At 46.2% G+C, this 17725-nt stretch overlaps 1 protein-coding gene across 1 annotated transcript; it reads right to left on the reverse strand.

Moving 5' to 3' along the window:
• Window positions 1-16739: 16739 nt before the first annotated feature.
• Window positions 16740-17615, reverse strand: LOC137443338 (protein starmaker-like). The gene has a single exon (XM_068142929.1). It carries the CDS (start codon window positions 17613-17615, stop codon window positions 16740-16742), a length of 876 nt encoding a protein of 291 aa, XP_067999030.1.
• Between the last annotated feature and the right edge of the window lie 110 nt (window positions 17616-17725).

Here is a 17725-nt window from a genome sequence, read left to right on the forward strand (position 1 = left end):
ATGGGAATTGTTGATAACACTAACAAGGCAGCAAAGGAAAAGTAAAGAGGAGGAGGACAATTAAGCAGACTCTGAAAGCCCTGAGTAGATGTAAAATACCCTCCTTCTATTCATGTGTCATGAAGTTCAAGTTCTTAAGTATAGAACTAGGGGCATTGTTGCTAGGTGAATCTCTCTTGCAACCTGAAACCTTAGAATAATAGAATCAGCAAGGTTGGAAAAGACCTCAAGGATCATCAAGTCCAACCTGTCACCCAAGACCTCATGCCTACTAGACCATTCAGTAGATTCAGTATTCCTAAGGCTGGAAGGGACTTCAAAGATCATAGAGTCCAACCTGTCACCACAGACCTCATGACTGGAGTGGGGAGGACACTGCTGCCCACTGCAGGCTTGAACTCATGACCTTCCCATTAAGGGTCTTATGTGCTAACAAATGAGCCACTTGAGGTTACCAAGTGCCACATCCAATCCCCTCTTGAACACTTCCAGGGATGGTGACTCCACCATCTCCCTGGGCAGTGAGCCCTGGTCTGCCGCCTAGTAGTGAGTCCTGGTCTGTCCTGTGGTAACCCTCATCCCACTGGTTTAATGGACTTAAATTTGGTATATCCCTGGAGCCAATCACAGATCTGTAGAATCGTTTAGGTTGGAAAATATTTGTTTAAATCATTGAGTCAAAGTGTTAATCCAGCCCTGACAAGTCATCACTGTCTCTCAGCATCACATCTACACAGCTTTTAAACCCCTCCAGGAATCATGACTCTACCACTTCACTGGGCAGCCTGGTATAGGGCTTGACAACCCTCTTAGGGAAGAGATTTTTCCTAATGTCCAACCTAAACAATCATCAGTAAATTTGAGGACGACACCAAGCTGGGGGCAGGAGTTGATCTGCTGGAGGGTAGAAAGGCTCTGCAGAGAGACCTCGACAGGCTGGACAGATGGGCAGAGTCCAATGGAATGAGATTTAACACATCCAAGTGCCGGGTTCTGCACATCGGCCACAACAACCCTATGCAGTGCTACAGGCTGGGGTCAGAGTGGCTGGAGAGCAGCCAGGCAGAGAGGGACCTGGGGGTGCTGGTCGATGGCAGGCTGAACATGAGCCTGCAGTGTGCCCAGGCAGCCAAGAGGGCCAATGACATCCTGGCCTGCATCAGGAACAGCGTGGCCAGCAGGAGCAGGGAGGTCATTCTGCCCCTGTACACTGCACTGGTTAGGCCACACCTCGAGTACTGCGTCCAGTTCTGGGCCCCTCAGTTTAGGAAGGATGTTGCCTTGCTGGAGCGTGTCCAGAGAAGGGCAACAAAGTTGGTGAGGGGCTTGGAACACAAGCCCTATGAGGAGAGACTGAGGGAGCTGGGGCTGCTTAGCCTGGAGAAGAGGAGACTTAGGGGTGACCTTATTGCTGTCTACAAATACCTGAAGGGGGGTTGTAGACAGGCAGAGGTTGGTTTCTTCTCCCAGGCAGCCAGCACCAGAACAAGGGGACACAGTCTCAGGCTGCACCAGGGGAGGTTCAGGCTGGAGGTCAGGAGGAAGTTTTACACAGAGCAAGTGATTGCCCATTGGAATGGGCTGCCTGGGGAGATGGTGGAGTCGCCATCGCTGGAGGTGTTCAGGAGGAGACTTGACAGGGTGCTTGGTTGCATAGTTTAGTTTGTTGGGTGGTGTTTGATGATAGGTTGGATGCGATGATCTTGAAGGTCTCTTCCAACCTGGTTTATTCTATTTTTTTTTTTTTTTCTAAACCTCCCCTGGTGGAACTTGAGACTATTTCTTATTGTCCCATCATTTCATGTTTGGTAGAAGAGACGGACCTGCACTTTACTACAATCTCTTTGAATACATAGAATACATAGAATAAACCAGGTTGGAAGAGACCTTCAAGATCATCGCGTCCAACCCATCAACCAATCCAACCCACCTAAACAACTAAACCATGGCACCAAGCACCCCATCAAGTCTCCTCCTGAACACCTCCAGTGATTTGAAGGTAGTTGCAGAGAGCAATAGGGTCTCCTTTTTTATGGATCATCTTCCAATGGAATTCCTACATATCCTTGCTCTGTTTTGGTGGCACTAGGAGCTGAGTTAGGGCTGGAGTGCCAGTATACTGGACCAAAGACCTGTAAGTGTGCCACTGGAGGTGTTTAGGAGGAGACTTGATGGGGTGCTTGGTGCCATGGTTTAGTTGATTAGATGGTGTTGGATGATAGGTTGGACTCGATGATCTGGAAGGTCTCTTCCAACCTGGTCTGGTGTATTCTATTCTATTCCATTCCATTCCATTCCATTCCATTCCATTCCATTCCATTCCATTCCATTCCATTCCATTCTTTTAAGAGGGGTAAAGTGACTGCAACAAAGTGGTGGGGAGTTTGAAAGAAGTTTCATGGGGAAAAGAGACCTATGATGTAGAACGCCTGGGTTACAGACTCACTTTATGATACATAGAAAGTCACTAGTTCTTCTTCAGTCCTGAATGAGTGCAAAAATAGATTTTTTTAGGGCTGAAACCTTATACAGAGGTATGACACCATACAGCACCAAGCTGTGCATGCCAAGAACTTGTCACAGGGCTAGATGTTGTCAGGTGACATCATCCTGTAGATCTTTCAACAGTCTTAAGCCTTCATTTACAGAAAAGTAAGAGCTTGAGGATCTGGGCTATCCAGGGATTAATGTGAGCCTTTGTAATAAGAAAGCTAAGAAGTTGTTCCTCATATCCAACTTTAAACCTCTTGTGGTGCCACTTGAGGCCATTTCCTCTTGTCCTGGCAGTTGTTACGCGGGAGAAAAGATCAACACCCACCTCACTACAACATCCTTTTAGGGTGCTGTAAAGAGCAAGAAGGTCTCCCCTCAGTCTCCTTTTCTCCAGGCTAAACAACCACAGTTCCCTCAGCTGCCCCTCACAAGACTTGTGCTCTAGACCCTTCACCAGCTTCATTGCCCTTCTTCAGACTTGCTCCAGCACCTCAATGTTCTTCTTGGAGTGAACAGCCCAAAACTGGTTCCAGTATTTGAGGGGAAGCCTCACCAATGTTGAGTGCAGGGGAAAAATCCCTGGCCTAGTCCTTTGGGCAGCACAGTTGCTGATCCAAGCCAAGATGCTGTTGGCCTTCTTGGCGGCCTGGGCACACTGCTGGTTCATAGTCAGCAGGCTCTTGACCAATACTGCCAGAGCCTTTCCCACCAAACTGTTTTCCAGCTACTCTTTCCCAAGCCTGGAGCATTGCAGGAGATTGTTTTGACCCAAGTGTAGGTCCCAGCACTTGGCCTTTAGCATCCTTCCATGATGCATAAAGCAATAGTTAGCTGGCTCCTGAGTGGGAAACTCTGTGACAGACTGACCTTCTGCATTTGAGGGAAATTTCCTGTGATTGGTCATAGAGTCATAATGTGAATCCGAAGAGAAGCAGGAGGAGCTATGTAGTAGACTCAGCCATCATCATAATTGGCCACAAAAGGGGAGAACTGCAGATATCCCACTGTTACTGGTGTCCTCTGTGCATCTTAGTATTTTCCCTTCCCTTCCCTTCCCTTCCCTTCCCTTCCCTTCCCTTCCCTTCCCTTCCCTTCCCTTCCCTTCCCTTCCCTTCCCTTCCCTTCCCTTCCCTTCCCTTCCCTTCCCTTCCCTTCCCTTCCCTTCCCTTCCCTTCCCTTCTTTTCTCATCCCCTTGCCTCCCAGCTGCATCTGCTTTTGAAAAAAGTCAAATGGATTCTACTAGCCATGGCATTATCTGGGAGTGGGTCAGCACCATCAAGAGCTGCTCTTGATGAAGTCCAGTGCAGCGAAGGTGATCTTGAAGTGCTCCTCCCAAAGCTTTATAATGACATTAGTTTGTTTCACTTCAGCTGTGACTGGCACTGGGATCTGGGATGTTTCCTGAAACTGTCTAACTGAGAAACAGATTTTCTGGCTCCCATACATGCTGGGACACAAGAAATACCCCACGATTCTCTGCACAGCCTGAAAAATCCCTTAGCTACTGCAGCCAGCTGACCATGACCATTGGGCAGGAGAAGGCTCAAAAGTTGCAGGTCCAGTGTAGCCATGGTGCCGTGAAAATGGAGACCTCAGTGGTTGTGTTAGGATGTTTCTGTTCTCTCCAATGGGTAGAACATCTATCCCTAATGGTTTGGTGAAGGACAAAACCAAAACAACCAGAAAACACACTTTTAGCTTGCTCTGTAAAGACACCTCCTGGTCTGACTGTTCACTTCTTCGGTGCTTTGCTGGGTGCTTTTCTTTGTAAATAGTTTTGATGTGTGAGTGAGGGTGTGAGAGTTCATTCACAGTATCACAGTATAACTTAGGTTGGAAAGGACCTCGAGGATCATCGAGTCCAACCTATCAACACAGACCCCATGACTAGACCATGGCACCAAGTGCCACGTCCAATCTCCTCTTGAACACCTCCAGGGACGATGACTCAACCACCTCCCTGGGCAACCCATTCCAATGACGAATGACTCGCTCGGTGAAGAACTTCCTCCTCACCTCGAGTCTAAACCTCAATGCTTAGTACAGCTGCAAGGGGCATGTATAGAGTAGAGTAGAGTAGAGTAGAGTAGAGTAGAGTAGAATAGAATAGAATAGAATAGAATAGAATAGAATAGAATAGAATAGAATAGAATAGAATAGAATAGACCAGGTTGGAAGAGACCTTCAAGATCATCAAGTCCAACCCATCATCCAACACCATCTAATCAACTAAACCATGGCACCAAGCACCCCATCCAGTCTCTTCTTAAACACCTCCAGTGATGGTGACTCCACCACCTCCCTGGGCAGCACATTCCAATGGCCAATCTCTCTTTCTATGAAGAACTTCTTCCAGCATTCCATTGTAGATTGTAGTTTTGCTTGTAAATACAGCTTTCATTTGCTTCTATACTGAGCTGGTCTGGCAAATTTAATATTGGGGGAGGGGGGTGGGAGGGGAGAAATTTCAACCCACCACAGAGCAGTAACTGCCTGAACATCCCATTTTCAGCTGTGATAAGTAGCCTGCCTTGTAGGCTTGTAGTCTGCCTTGGGTTGCAGAAGAGAACTTACCATGTTGTCTTTGACTCAATGAGGGCTGGGAAATCCTGGCAGAAAGTCCTGCTCCATGTAAACATGCCACTGGTGCCAGCATGACACTGGCTATAATTCACATGGAAATGGCATGTTTCTCATGAAAACATCCCAAGATCAAACTGATTTCTGTAATACTCTCATCTCTTAATGTCTCCCAGCAAGTTTTTTTGTGTTTCTTTAATGTTTTCTAGGGAAGAGAACTTACCGCCTGGAGTACTACTGTCAGGATATTGCTTCCTTGAATTTTTGGGTTTGGTGTCTGTGTCCAGAAAAGGGATTTAAAGATCATGGAATCATAGAATCAACAAGGTTGGAAAATACCTCAAAGATCATCAAGTCCAATCTATCACCCAACACGTCATGACTACTAAACCATGGAACCAAGTGCCACGTCCAATCCCCTCTTGAACACCTCAAGGGATGGTGACTCCACCACCTCCCTGGGCAGCACATTCCAATGGCTAACAACTCTCTCAGTGAAGAACTTTCTCCTCACCTCGAGCCTAAACTTCCCCTGGTGCAGCTTGAGACTGTGTCCTCTTGTTCTGATGTTGGTTGCTAGAGAGAAGAGACCAACCCCTTCCTGGCTACAACTACCCTTCAGGTAGTTGTAGAGAGCAAATAGATCTCCCCTGAGCCTCCTCCTCTCTAGGCTAAACAATCCCAGCGCCCTCAGCCTCTCCTCATAGGGCTTGTGCTCAAGGCCTCTCACAAGCCTTGTTGCCTGAGACCTCCATGATCATGGAGTCCAACCTATCACCCAACACTATCTAATCAACTAAACCATGGCACCAAGTGCCTCATTCAGTCTCTTCTTAAACACTTCCAGTGATGGTGACTCCACCATCTCCCTGGGCATACATTCCAATGGCAAATCTCTCTTTCTGGGAAGAACTCTTCCTAACATCCAGCCTAAACCTCCCCTGGTGCAGCTTGAGTTCCCTACTAATGCCCCTGACTGAACCAGAACAGGAGGACACAGTCTCAAGCTGTGCCAGGGGAGGTGTAGGCTGAGGGAAGAGCTGTGTTTTAAGCACAATGCCTAAATATCTTTGTCTGGAAAGGAAATCTGGTTATTCCAAAGTTCCTCTACGGATTATCCATGCTAGAGGAAAGTGGATCTTCCTCTCTCTGTGAATAATCATTCAAAGCCAGGTTGGACCGGTCTGTGAGGAACCAGATCTAGTTCAAGGTGTCCCTTCTCACTGAGGAGGGCTGGACTATATGACCTTTAAAGACCTCTTCCAACCCAAACCACCCTGTGACTCTATGATCCACATGAAAAAACAAGAAGCTATTATGAGACCCAGGTCACAGTGTTGGTCCTGAAGGTCAAAAGACTATAAAATGTCTTCCCACCTTAGAGTCACCATCGCTGGAGGTGTTCAGGAGGAGACTTGACAGGGTGCTTGGTTGCATGGGTTAGTTGGTTGGGTGGTGTTGGATGATAGGTTGGATGCGATGATCTTGAAGGTCTCTTCCAACCTGGTCTATTCTATTCTATTCTATTCTATTCTATTCTATTCTATTCTATTCTATTCTATTCTATTCTATGTCATCTGCAGATGTAATTAGTATAGGCCTGAGCTTTAATTCTTTATTATTAATAACACAAATTAAAATCCATCCCTTTCATGTTCTGCAAGGTAATCTGCTCCAACATGGTCAAACCCAAGATCAGAACTGTTTGAAGTACATCTGATTCAGAAAAGAGACTCAAAGACACTTGTCCATGCTTGAGTAATCAGAACCCTCTTTGGGGAGGGATGTTCTTTTCTCCCTCTTTTCCTTGGTGGCTGTGTGGCATGGGATCTCCCAAATCCCTTTGGTGCCCTCCCTGCCATCCTGGCAGGGAATAGCTCTAAGATCAAGAGGGACTTTGGATTCCTGTCATCTTGCTGGGAAAAAATGTCAGTCTCTGCCAGGATCATCAGACAGGAAGAGATAGGGAGGAGCAACAGGAAAGTGAGAGAAAGGTGGGGGTATGGGAGCTCAGCTTTTTCCCATCTTCTGTTCTTCCTCCCCAGCAGTAGCACTCCCACACGTGATGTGAGCCTAGGGGTGTGGCCAGAGATGCATAATCCTCTTTCCTTGCTCAAGGGGTTTCACAGGAAGGTGAAGCCTGATAAGATTAGATGAGGTACCTTGCTGCAACTGGCTGACAGCTTCAAAAGGCATCTGATGTAACTAAATCCTTACAATTCAGTGTAGGCAATAGCCATGGGAGATAATAAAAGTCTCACAGAGCAGGTGCATTTTCCTCCACATGTTCTCCTTCCCTCCTGGGACAGACTCAGTGGTGCTGTGGACTGATTTTGCAGGGATTGCTGTCTTCACTAGCTTGGTCTCATCCTTGTACTTCTCACATTTAGTAAGCACATCACCAGGGCAGTGTCTCAGAATACTGAACTACACCATTAAGAACTTCCAAAATGTTACTCTTGCTGAGGACTTGTCTTCCTAGGATGAGATTTTCGGGCATGCAACATAGTACAAAGACTGCATGAAGCTTTCCTCACCTCTGAGGAAAACATTATGGATGCATCCCCAAGTTTCTTAGGAAGCTAAGGAAAATACAGCATGTTAAGACTGAGGGGTATTTTGCTTTCAAAGTTAGGATTAGGGCAAGATGGGAGACTGGGGAGGAGATCAAGACTTCTGCCATAAAATACAATCTTAGCTTTTCAGAAGTACAGTAGGGGGAAATCATTAACAAATTTTTCTTCAAATCACTGTGGATTTTAATGTCGACTCTCTGTTCTCTTGACTCCTCCTTCATCTGATGGGCTTTGAGGTTTAGCAGCCCAAACCAACCTCATACATCTAGTGCCACCACACTCCCTACTCCACATCTTGGTTGGTATGTGGGTTCAGCAAGAATTGTGGAGCCCACAGGGTGAGACAGCAGGCAGGGGAGGTGCCAAGGCAGGCTGGCCACCTGGGACCATGGAGAACTCCCAGACTGGGGACCAGTGGAGGGAAAGGATTTTTGTTCTGTAACAGACTAATTAGGCACTGCAACGAAGCATTTCCATCTGCTTAGGAAGTAGTGTCCTGACCTTGCTCCTACACCTACTCCTTCTCTGTCACAGGACAGAAAGAGCCTCACTCAGCTCTTTTAAAACTGGAAAAGGAGCCCAAGTGCCATCCTTTATGCAAGAGCTGAAAGGTTAATACATGTAATTTTGTTGGCCAGGACTCTGCAATAGGCTGAAGAGGAGCCAGCCCTTTCCACTGAGGCAAAAAGAAACACAAGCCTACTCCAGCCTGCCCTTTCAACCCTCGTGGTCCAACCCCACTTACACATCACAGGGCTTAGAATAAATATTTCCTTCTCTGAGGAGGGCTGTGCCCTCTCATTTGCAGCAAATGCACAACGCAATTCATTGCAATGCAACCCGGGCAGGTTGCTCTTAGGTAGGGGTTTTCCTGTGGCTTGCCAGGATAAGCAAGCTCCTGAAATTAGAAAGGTCAGGAGGGATGCTTCCTGTGGGAGCTGCACAAAACCCCATGCTCAGCTCAGAGGGGATGGAGTTAAAATTAGAAGTGCCTACAGGGTTGCAGAGATTGCTCCTTAGGCCTGACATGATGATGGGGTCTGTGACTTAGGGGCATGAGAAAATAAACAGCTCCAGCCAGAATAGAGGATCACAGAAAATACCTCTCCTTTTCTCTTGGACACAAGGTTTGGGATTTCAGGAATTCCTCCCTCTTTTCCTTGCATATGGAAGACATGTATAGATACAACTCTTCACTCTGAAATAACAGAGACCTAAATAATTAGGGAGTTACTAGTCAAGTCACTTCCTGGATAGTCTGTGTTGGGTGGACACGGCTTAGAAGTTACCTTAGTGTATGAGACTTCTCTAGGATGAAAAATACTGAATAATTCACCCTTCAGAAGGCCAGAATCTGAGCATCCTCCTCACCTGAGTGTGTTCTGACTCTGGGATTATTTATTCAGCAGCAGCAAGACAGCTCCAACAGAATAGATGGAGAAAGTTCCCCAAGCAGCCTGTTATTGTTCCAGATCTTCTTAGATATAGAATCATAGAATCATAGAATCAATAAGGTTGGAAGAGACCTCAAAGGTCATGGAGTCAAACCTGTCACCCAAGACCTCATGACTACTAAACCATGGCACCAAGTTCCACATCCAATCTCCTCTTGAACACCTCCAGGGATGGTGGCTCCACCACCTCCCTGAGCAGCACATTCCAATGGCTAACAACTCTCTCAGTGAAGAACTTTCTCCTCACCTCAAGCCTAAACTTCCCCTGGTGCAGTTTGAGACTGTGTCCTCTTGTTCTGGTGCTGGTTGCCTGGGAGAAGAGACCAACCCCCTCCTGGCTACAACCTCCCTTCAGGGAGTTGTAGACAGCAATAAGGTCTCCCCTGAGCCTCCTCTTCTCCAGGCTAAACGATCCCAGCTCCCTCAGCCTCTCCTCATAGGGCTTGTGCTTGAGGCCTCTCCCCAGCCTTGTTGCCCTTCTTTGGACAGAGAATGTTTACAGGGCTTGTAGTGATAGGATGAGAGGGCATGGCTTTAAGATGGAAGAAGGGAGATTTAGTCTGGATATTAGGAAGAAATTATTTACAGTGTGTGTGGTGAGAGGACAGAACAGGTTGCCCAGGGAGGCTGTGGATGCTAAACAATCCCAGCTCCCTCAGCCTCTCCTCATAGGGCTTTTAAACCTCTCCAGGGATTGTGATTCAGCCACTTCCTAGGGGAGCCTGTTCCAGTGTTTGAGAACCCTTTCAGTGAAGAAGTTTCTTCTAATGTCCAACCTAAACCTCTCCTGGTGCCACTTGAGGGCATTTCCTCTTGTCCTGTCACTTGTTCCATAGAAGAGTCCAACCCCCTGCAAGAAAGGGATATTATGGCTCTCCAAGTATGAGAGTAGTCTTGTGGTGGGTTGAAATTACCCCAGGCATCAGCCTAAAACTACCACAATTTTCTACCTGCACACATCTGTGAGGACCTCAGCTATATAGCACAATTTCTTCCCTTTCAGTGGTTTACACTTCCACTATTTCCTAATCAGAAACCAAACAAGCAAATAACTCAACATACATCCTGAAGTGATTTGTCTGGCTGGTACGAAGCAACCAAACAACCCTCCCAAAAGACAGGCAGGAATGCACAGCAAGCTGTGCCACAGAGCTCCACACAGCCCAGCACACTGCCCAGCTGTGCAAGTCTCACATTGCCTCTCCTCCCTCCTGCTCAGCTCTGCTGACTGACAGGGGCTGTAATCCCTTCCAGGTGGTGACAAGCATTATCTTCCCAGCCCCTCTAAACATGAGGGCTCTGGAGCTGGCTGGTAACACGTGTTCCCGTGCTGGAAGAGGGAGAGGGAAGCTACAAGACCAGGCACGTGTGAGAGTCACAGCAGCCAAGGGGAAATGCAAACTTTGGAAGCAGTGCAAGTGCGAGAGATGTGACTGCCAGGGATCCTTTTCAGCTGCATGCTTCAGCCACAGATGCTCTGAGCAATCCTGGGAGAGATGATGGAGGAAAGAAACACCTACTCCAGCAACATCTATCTCCTGGATCAACACTGTGGCTCCTCCCCAGCCCGTCTGAATGGGGCTTTTTGTAAGCAGTCTGAATGGGTGCAGACCAATACTGCCCTGGTGGGGACAGGCACAATTGTAAGTCACTGCCCAGGCACAAACCCTGACAAACAAATGTGAGATCTGGGAGACCTTATTGCAGCTTTCCAGTACTTAAAGGGGGCCTACAAGAAAGTTGAGGACAGACTTTTAGCAGGGATTGTTGTGACAGGGCAAGGGGTGGTGGTTTTAATCTAAAAGTAAGTAGAAGGATGGTTTTAATCTAAAAGCAAATAGATTCAGACTAGATACAAGGAAGAGATTTTTTTACAGTGAGGATGGTGCAACACTGGCAGAAATTTCCCAGGGAGATGATACATGCTCCATCCCTAGAAACATTCCAGATCAGGCTGGACAGGGCTTTGAGCAACATGATCTAGCTGAAGATGTCCCTGCTCACTGCAGTGGGTTTGGACTAGATGACCTTTAAAGGTCCTTTCCAACTCAAAACATTCTCTTATTCTCTGATTCTCTGATCCTATGAGTGGAACAGGTCTCATTGTGAGAAACTCAGGTGATTTGAGTTTTCAGTGCATTTGTGTGTTTTATTGTATTTCTTTCTCCTTGGTTATGCTGCAACCAGGAAACTTACTGACTCAAAAGGGTGTGATGTTGACTGTACACAAGCAGTTTTAAAATGAGCAAAGTCAACAGCTGGAGAACAAGTCCTGGGAAATTTCACCCTTTCACTAACCTGTTAAGTTCCAGCCAGTGACTTTTATCAGCAGCAAAGGGGGGGGATCTTGAAGACAACCAACGTTTCCAAAACTTCCATGGGATGCCTGGCATGAGCTGTTCTTGCCTGGCAGTCTGCAGGTCACCACCCTAAACATTGTAAGATGCTTTTGGGTAGTTGCTATGCTGGGATGCAGCTCTTCCCACATGAGACACCTCCATCTGAGCAACTTGTCTAGATTACCTGTGCACTCAGCAGAGAGAAACAGACCTGCTGAGGTAGTAATTTGTCCTCTTCCAGTGCAGCTCTCTATAGCAGATGAATCATGCTCATTTTGTTTTGCCTCTCTCCCCCTTCTGGTTATAATGGGAGCCTGGATGGCAGGCTCAGAGGGACACATCTTCACCAGACATGTTTAAAGTCATCACTTCCAGGGTATGTCTCATGCCAAGATGAGAGTTATGACTACCCAGGTCAGTGCCTTTCTGAATACTGCAAGAACAGATGCATCACAAAGCAGACATTAGAATCATAGAATCCTAGAATGTTCTGGGTTGGAAGGGACCTCTAGATGTCATTCAGCCCACCCCCCTCTGCAGTTAACAGGGGTATCCTCAACTAGATCAAGCTGCCCAGAGCCCCTCTTTGAATATCTCCAGGGATGGGGCCCCAACCACCTCCCTGGGCAACCTGCTCCAGTGTTCCACCACCCTCATAGTAAAGAACCTGTTCCTAACATCCAATCTAAAAGTGCTCTTTTCTAGTTTGAAGCCATTGCCCCCTATCACTGCAGGCCTTTGTAAACAGTCCCTCTCCTTGATGCTTTTCCTTTAATTATGAGTCAATTATGGTATTTTTCACATTTCTCATGATGGGCACCTTAAAAAGTGTTTTGGAATTGGTTTGTGGAAACATTGGAAATGCTTAATAGTGAGTCAGAATACTGATGTCATGGGACATGGTTACAGAAGGGGAAAATTGCCCTGCAGCAGCACTGATTCTTCCTGACCCAGACAGTGATCACTGATGCTTTAGGTGCTGTTTTTAACTGTGAGCATAAGTCTAGACAAGGAGGATTCAGTAGCACTACCAAATCTTGTGAATAGTGGGTGCTTGAAGGCATTTGCAATCAAATTCAGCTCATACAAGTTATGTTCACTTTTGTGCAAGGCCCAGCACTGAGCTCATGCACCACAATGTCTGTCTGAATCTTCCAGTAGCACCTTGAAGGGATTTTGAATGGTAAAGAAGTTACAGGACTGGTCCTCGGAGTAGGTATAGTGCTCATTGTGTACTCTAGATGTGGGGAATTAAGCTATGAGTGCAATATTGAGGTACTAGGAAGCTCATTAATATTTCTGTGTCAGAAAGAGTAAGTTTTGCATGTCCTGTTGGGCTGGGTTTGACTGAGGTAAAGATAATTTTCTCCATCGTACCTCACATAGGGCTGGATTTTAGATTTGTTCTGGAAACAGTGTTGATATTTCAGGGGTAGAAGTAGTAGTAGTAGTTGTAGTAGTAGTTACTATTGAACAGTGATTAGAATTAGAATTAACCAGGTTGGAAAAGACCTTCAAGATCATCAAGTCCAATCTATCATCCAACACCATCTAATCAACTAAACCATGGCACCAAGCACCCCGTCCAGTCTCTTCCTAAACACCTCCAGTGATGGTAACTCCACCACCTCCCTGGACAGCCCATTCCAATGGCCAATCACTCTTTCTGTGAAGAACTTCTTCCTAACATCCAGCCTAAACCTCCCCTGATTACACAGAGTCAAGGACTTATCTGCTCCTCACCTCACCAGCAAGCAGTCTTAGGGTGAATAAGCAGCTGGGAGGCGACACAGCGGAGACAATCAACCCCAACTGCACAAAGGGATGTTCCATACCATGTGATATTGTGCTTAACACATAAAGCTGGGGGAAGAAGGAGGAAGAAGGGGATGTTTGATGTGATGGCATGTTTTTTTCACAAGTCACTGTTCCTTGTGATGAAGCTTGGCTTCCCTGAAGACACCTGAACACCTGCCTGCCAACAGGAAGTGCTGAATGACTTCCTTGTTTTGCTTTGCTTATGAGCACAGCTTTGATTTTACCCATGAAACTGTATCTGAACCAATGAGATTTGTTTGTTTGGTTGTTTTTTTTCTCATTCTTAGCCTTCTGATTCTCTCCCCCATTCCATGAGGGGGGAGTGAGCTAGTTGCTGTGTGGTGCTTAAATGCCAACTGAAGTTAACCGTAACAGCTCAAAGGCAGTTGAGTTTTAACCTTGCACTTCAGTCTCTTGAGGTAGGAACTGTTTACACAATTCTAGGGATGGATTCAGGTTGGTTTTAGGTCCATGATTAATGCATTTTAACAGTCCATGAGGCATCCCTGACATTTGCAAGGAGCTCATGAGATGACTTTGGACCTAGAAGAAATCTGCACCCATTTACAGAATACAGAATTAACCAAATTGGAAAAGAACTTCGAGATCATCAAGTGCAGCCTATCACCCAACACCATCTAATCAACTAAACCATGGCACTAAGTGCCTCATCCATCCTCTTCTTAAACACTTCCAGTGATGGTGACTCCACCACCTCCCTTGGCAGCCCAATCCAATGGCAAATCACTCTTTCTGTGAAGAACTTCTTCCTAACATCCAGCCTAAACCTCCCCTGGCACAGCTTGAGATGGTGTCCTCTTGTTCTGGTGCTGGTCGCCTGGGAGAGGAGACCGACTCTGACCTGGCTATAACCACCCTTCAAATAGACCAAGACTGGGGCATGATACTGGATTCCCTAGGCCATCTCAGCTGGCACTAAATATCTTAGATATGGATATGTCTACAGAAAACCAAACCACAGAACTAAGAGTATCAGGTGAGAGAACATAGCAGATTTGGAGATAGTCAGGGTTCAACTAAGTTGCATCTAGAGAGTTCCACCTGAGATGTCTTAGGAATACCAAAACATGCACGAGGTGAACAGAGTTGCCGAGATCTTGCCTTCTTAACTTAGATCTTAACTTAGCAAAGCCCAGATATGATCATCCTCTCAGTCTTGTGGATGATGTGGTTGTCTCAGACTCCCTGAGGGATCCCAGTTGGCACTGTAAGCCTTTGTGAGGGCAGCTCAGTCAAGATCTGTGTCTCCACTGACTGTTCCACCTAGAGCCCTATTTCTCAGACACCTAAAATTAGTAATGCACCTCCAGGGCCGAACCCAGTTCTTGAGTGAAATTAATCTTACAGCCGGAAATTAAATGATTGGCTGTGAGTTTCAGACATGGATTCTTCAAATTATAACAGTATTCCTTGTTTGATTTTGAAGATTGATTATTTCAACACATCTGCATGCACTTTCACAAACCTGACACAATGCTACACACACACACTTTTTTCACCACACAATTTAAGGCATTTTGTTTTCACCATCTCTTAGTCTTTTGCTGGTTTTGTGGAGTTGTTTTTTTCCCCTCCCTGTAAATTATTGATAAAATGGAGCTGAGGTATGGTTAAACATCCTGGAATTAGCTGAGCATTTATTCAGAATTTTACATATTGCCTCAGGGAGAAAAAAAATAAAAGAAAGATATAATCTGGAAAAAAAACCAACAACCCAGTTGCTAAATGAAGTTTGAAGCTCTACCATGGTTTGTCAAGTCCAGCCTGTCCAGTAAATGTGTGAGCTTCTTCCAGCTGTTTGCTGCAGCAAAAATCATAAAACCATGGAATGGTTTGGGTTGGAAGGGACCTTAAAGATCACCTGGTTCTAACCCCCCTGCCATAGGCAAGGACACCTTCCACTAGATCAGGTTGCTCAGAGCCTCATTCAGCCTGGCCTTGAACACTGCCAGGAAAGGGACATCCACAGCCTCCCTGGGCAACCTGTTCTGTCCTCTCACCACACACACTGTAAATAATTTCTTCCTAATATCCAGACTAAATCTCCCTTCTTCCATCTTAAAGCCATGCCCTCTCATCCTATCACTACAAGCCCTGTAAACATTCTCTGTCCAAAGAAGGGCAACAAGGCTGGGGAGAGGCCTCAAGCACAAGCCCTATGAGGAGAGGCTGAGGGAGCTGGGATCATTTAGCCTGGAGAAGAGGAGGCTCAGGGGAGACCTTATTGCTGTCTACAACTCCCTGAAGGGAGGTTGTAGCCAGGAGGGGGTTGGTCTCTTCTCCCAGGCAACCAGCACCAGAACAAGAGGACACAGTCTCAAACTGCACCAGGGGAAGTTTAGGCTTGAGGTGAGGAGAAAGTTCTTCACTGAGAGAGTTGTTAGCCATTGGAATGTGCTGCCCAGGGAGGTGGTGGAGCCACCATCCCTGGAGGTGTTCAAGAGGAGATTGGATGTGGAACTTGGTGCCATGGTTTAGTAGTCATGAGGTCTTGGGTGACAGGTTGGAGTTGAACTTTGAGGTCTCTTCCAACCGTGGTGATTCTGTGATTCTGTGATTCTTGTAGGCCCCCTTCAGGTACTGAATGGCCTCTAAAAGGTCTCCTGGGAGCCTTCACTTCTCCAGGCTGAAGAGCCCCAAACCTTTTCCATATTAGAGGCAAAATTAGTTTAAATTTTAGTGTCTGTCTGCAAGGGTGAGGCACTGAGCAACTGCACATCCTATTTAACATCAGAACAGGGCCTTGTGCAAACTTGTCTGAGGGATCCAGGATGATGATAAAGTGATTAGATACCATCATTGGCATAGCAAAGGTGACCACAAGGAACTGAATTTTACTTATTGCTAATTTGGTCAACATTGTAACCACTTGGTTGCACCTGAGAAGTGAGATACTTGATCTTTTATATCTACTGCTACATGATTACACAATACAGTGAGGGTGGGGAGGGGAGGGTTAGGGAGGGTAGGGTAAGGTAGGGTATGGTAAGGTGGAGGAAGTGAATAAATCTCTGTGGGCTCTAACCAGACTTTGGCAATTAATCCAGATTTTGTCACTTGTCTGTGGATTGGCAATCTTTCCAGGAAAATGGCATGCAACAGGCAAAAGGCATCCTGAAGTCAGAGATGATGCCCAGTAGAGCCACAGATCACTCAAGCAGCAAACAGCATGGCTTAAAGAGTAGGAACAAGAAGGTATCACAAACAAAACAGCCTTCCCTTTCCCCCAACCATTTTTCTATTGAAACCACTAAATCTTAATGAGTTTACTAGCCCTCTAGAAATGAAGGCAGGTAATTGCAACGTTACAGGATGAAGTTTACCACATTTAACTCAGAAGAAAAGCCAGTTATGATGTTTCAATTCACTGGAGATACTGTAATATGTCATGAAAATATACTTTCAAAAAAGAAAAAAGAAATTAAGAAAGAAAAAAAGCAGTTTTTGATAAGCAGTTCTAGAAGTCCAAGTCATCCTGGTCTATCTTATCAGAGTCGTCTTTCTTTTTGGAATCCTGGACTTCATCAGTACCCTCAGCCTCCTTTAGATCTGCACCTTCAGCGTCTGCCTGGTCCTCATCCCCTAAAGGATCAGTGCATGAAGAGGCTTTGTCTTCTTCCTCACTCTCAGGATACATCTGTGAGGGTTTGCTGCTCTCACTGCTTGGAGCCTCTGCGTTGGGATGGCTGCTCGTGGGGTTATTGTCTTCATTGCATTCCTCTTCACCTTCATCTTCAGAGCCCTTCTGGGACTGCTGTGAGAAATTTCCTACAGAAGAGTAACAAGAGAGGGCTGCTTTGTTCAGAGTCTCGAGTCTTTTGCTGGCTTTTTTCCCTCTGAGGGTTGAGGCTCTCTTAGAAAACTTGTGTCCTTTGTCTTCCTGTTTTCCCTGTGCCTTGTCAGGGTCATCGCTGACAGGCTCTTCATCATTCTCATCAAATTTGTCACTGCCTTCACTGGTGTTTCCCTCCTCAGCTGGACATGTACCTTCTGGGTTTGCATCTTCCTCAGCCTCAGTTTCATCCTGCTCAGATGCTTCCTTTCCTTCTGCAGCATCTCCATCAGGACTGTTAGATTTGGAGCCATCAGCATCTTCCCTGCATTCGGATGTTTCTTCCTCGGCATTGGCCCCAATATCCTCATCCTCTGGCTCCTCTGTTTTTTCAGCTTTGTTTTCAGCTTCGCCTTCAGCTTTGGACACTTCTTCAGGCTCCAGACCTTCATGTTGAGTTTCTTCATGTTCTTCATCTTCCTCATTTGCTTCCTCCTCTGCTTTTGCTTCCTCTTGTGCTTCTTCCTCATCCTTTTCTGGGTTTTCTTCTTCTTCTTGCATTTCCTCCTCTTTTGTTTCTTCCTCTTCCTCTTTTGTTTCTTCCTCCTTCACTTCCTCCTCTTCCTCTTTTATTTCTCCTTCTTCTTCCTTTACTTCCTCCTCCTCTTTTG

The sequence above is a fragment of the Melanerpes formicivorus genome, unplaced genomic scaffold (genome assembly GCF_026170545.1).
Source record: "Melanerpes formicivorus ecotype bairdi unplaced genomic scaffold, bMelFor1.0.p_v2 SCAF_9, whole genome shotgun sequence".
Taxonomy (NCBI): domain Eukaryota; kingdom Metazoa; phylum Chordata; class Aves; order Piciformes; family Picidae; genus Melanerpes; species Melanerpes formicivorus.

Coding starts and splice junctions, on each gene's coding strand:
- LOC137443338 (XM_068142929.1), bottom strand. CDS start 17,615: ATGCAAGAAGAAGAAGAAAACCCAGAAAAGGATGAGGAAGAAGCACAA.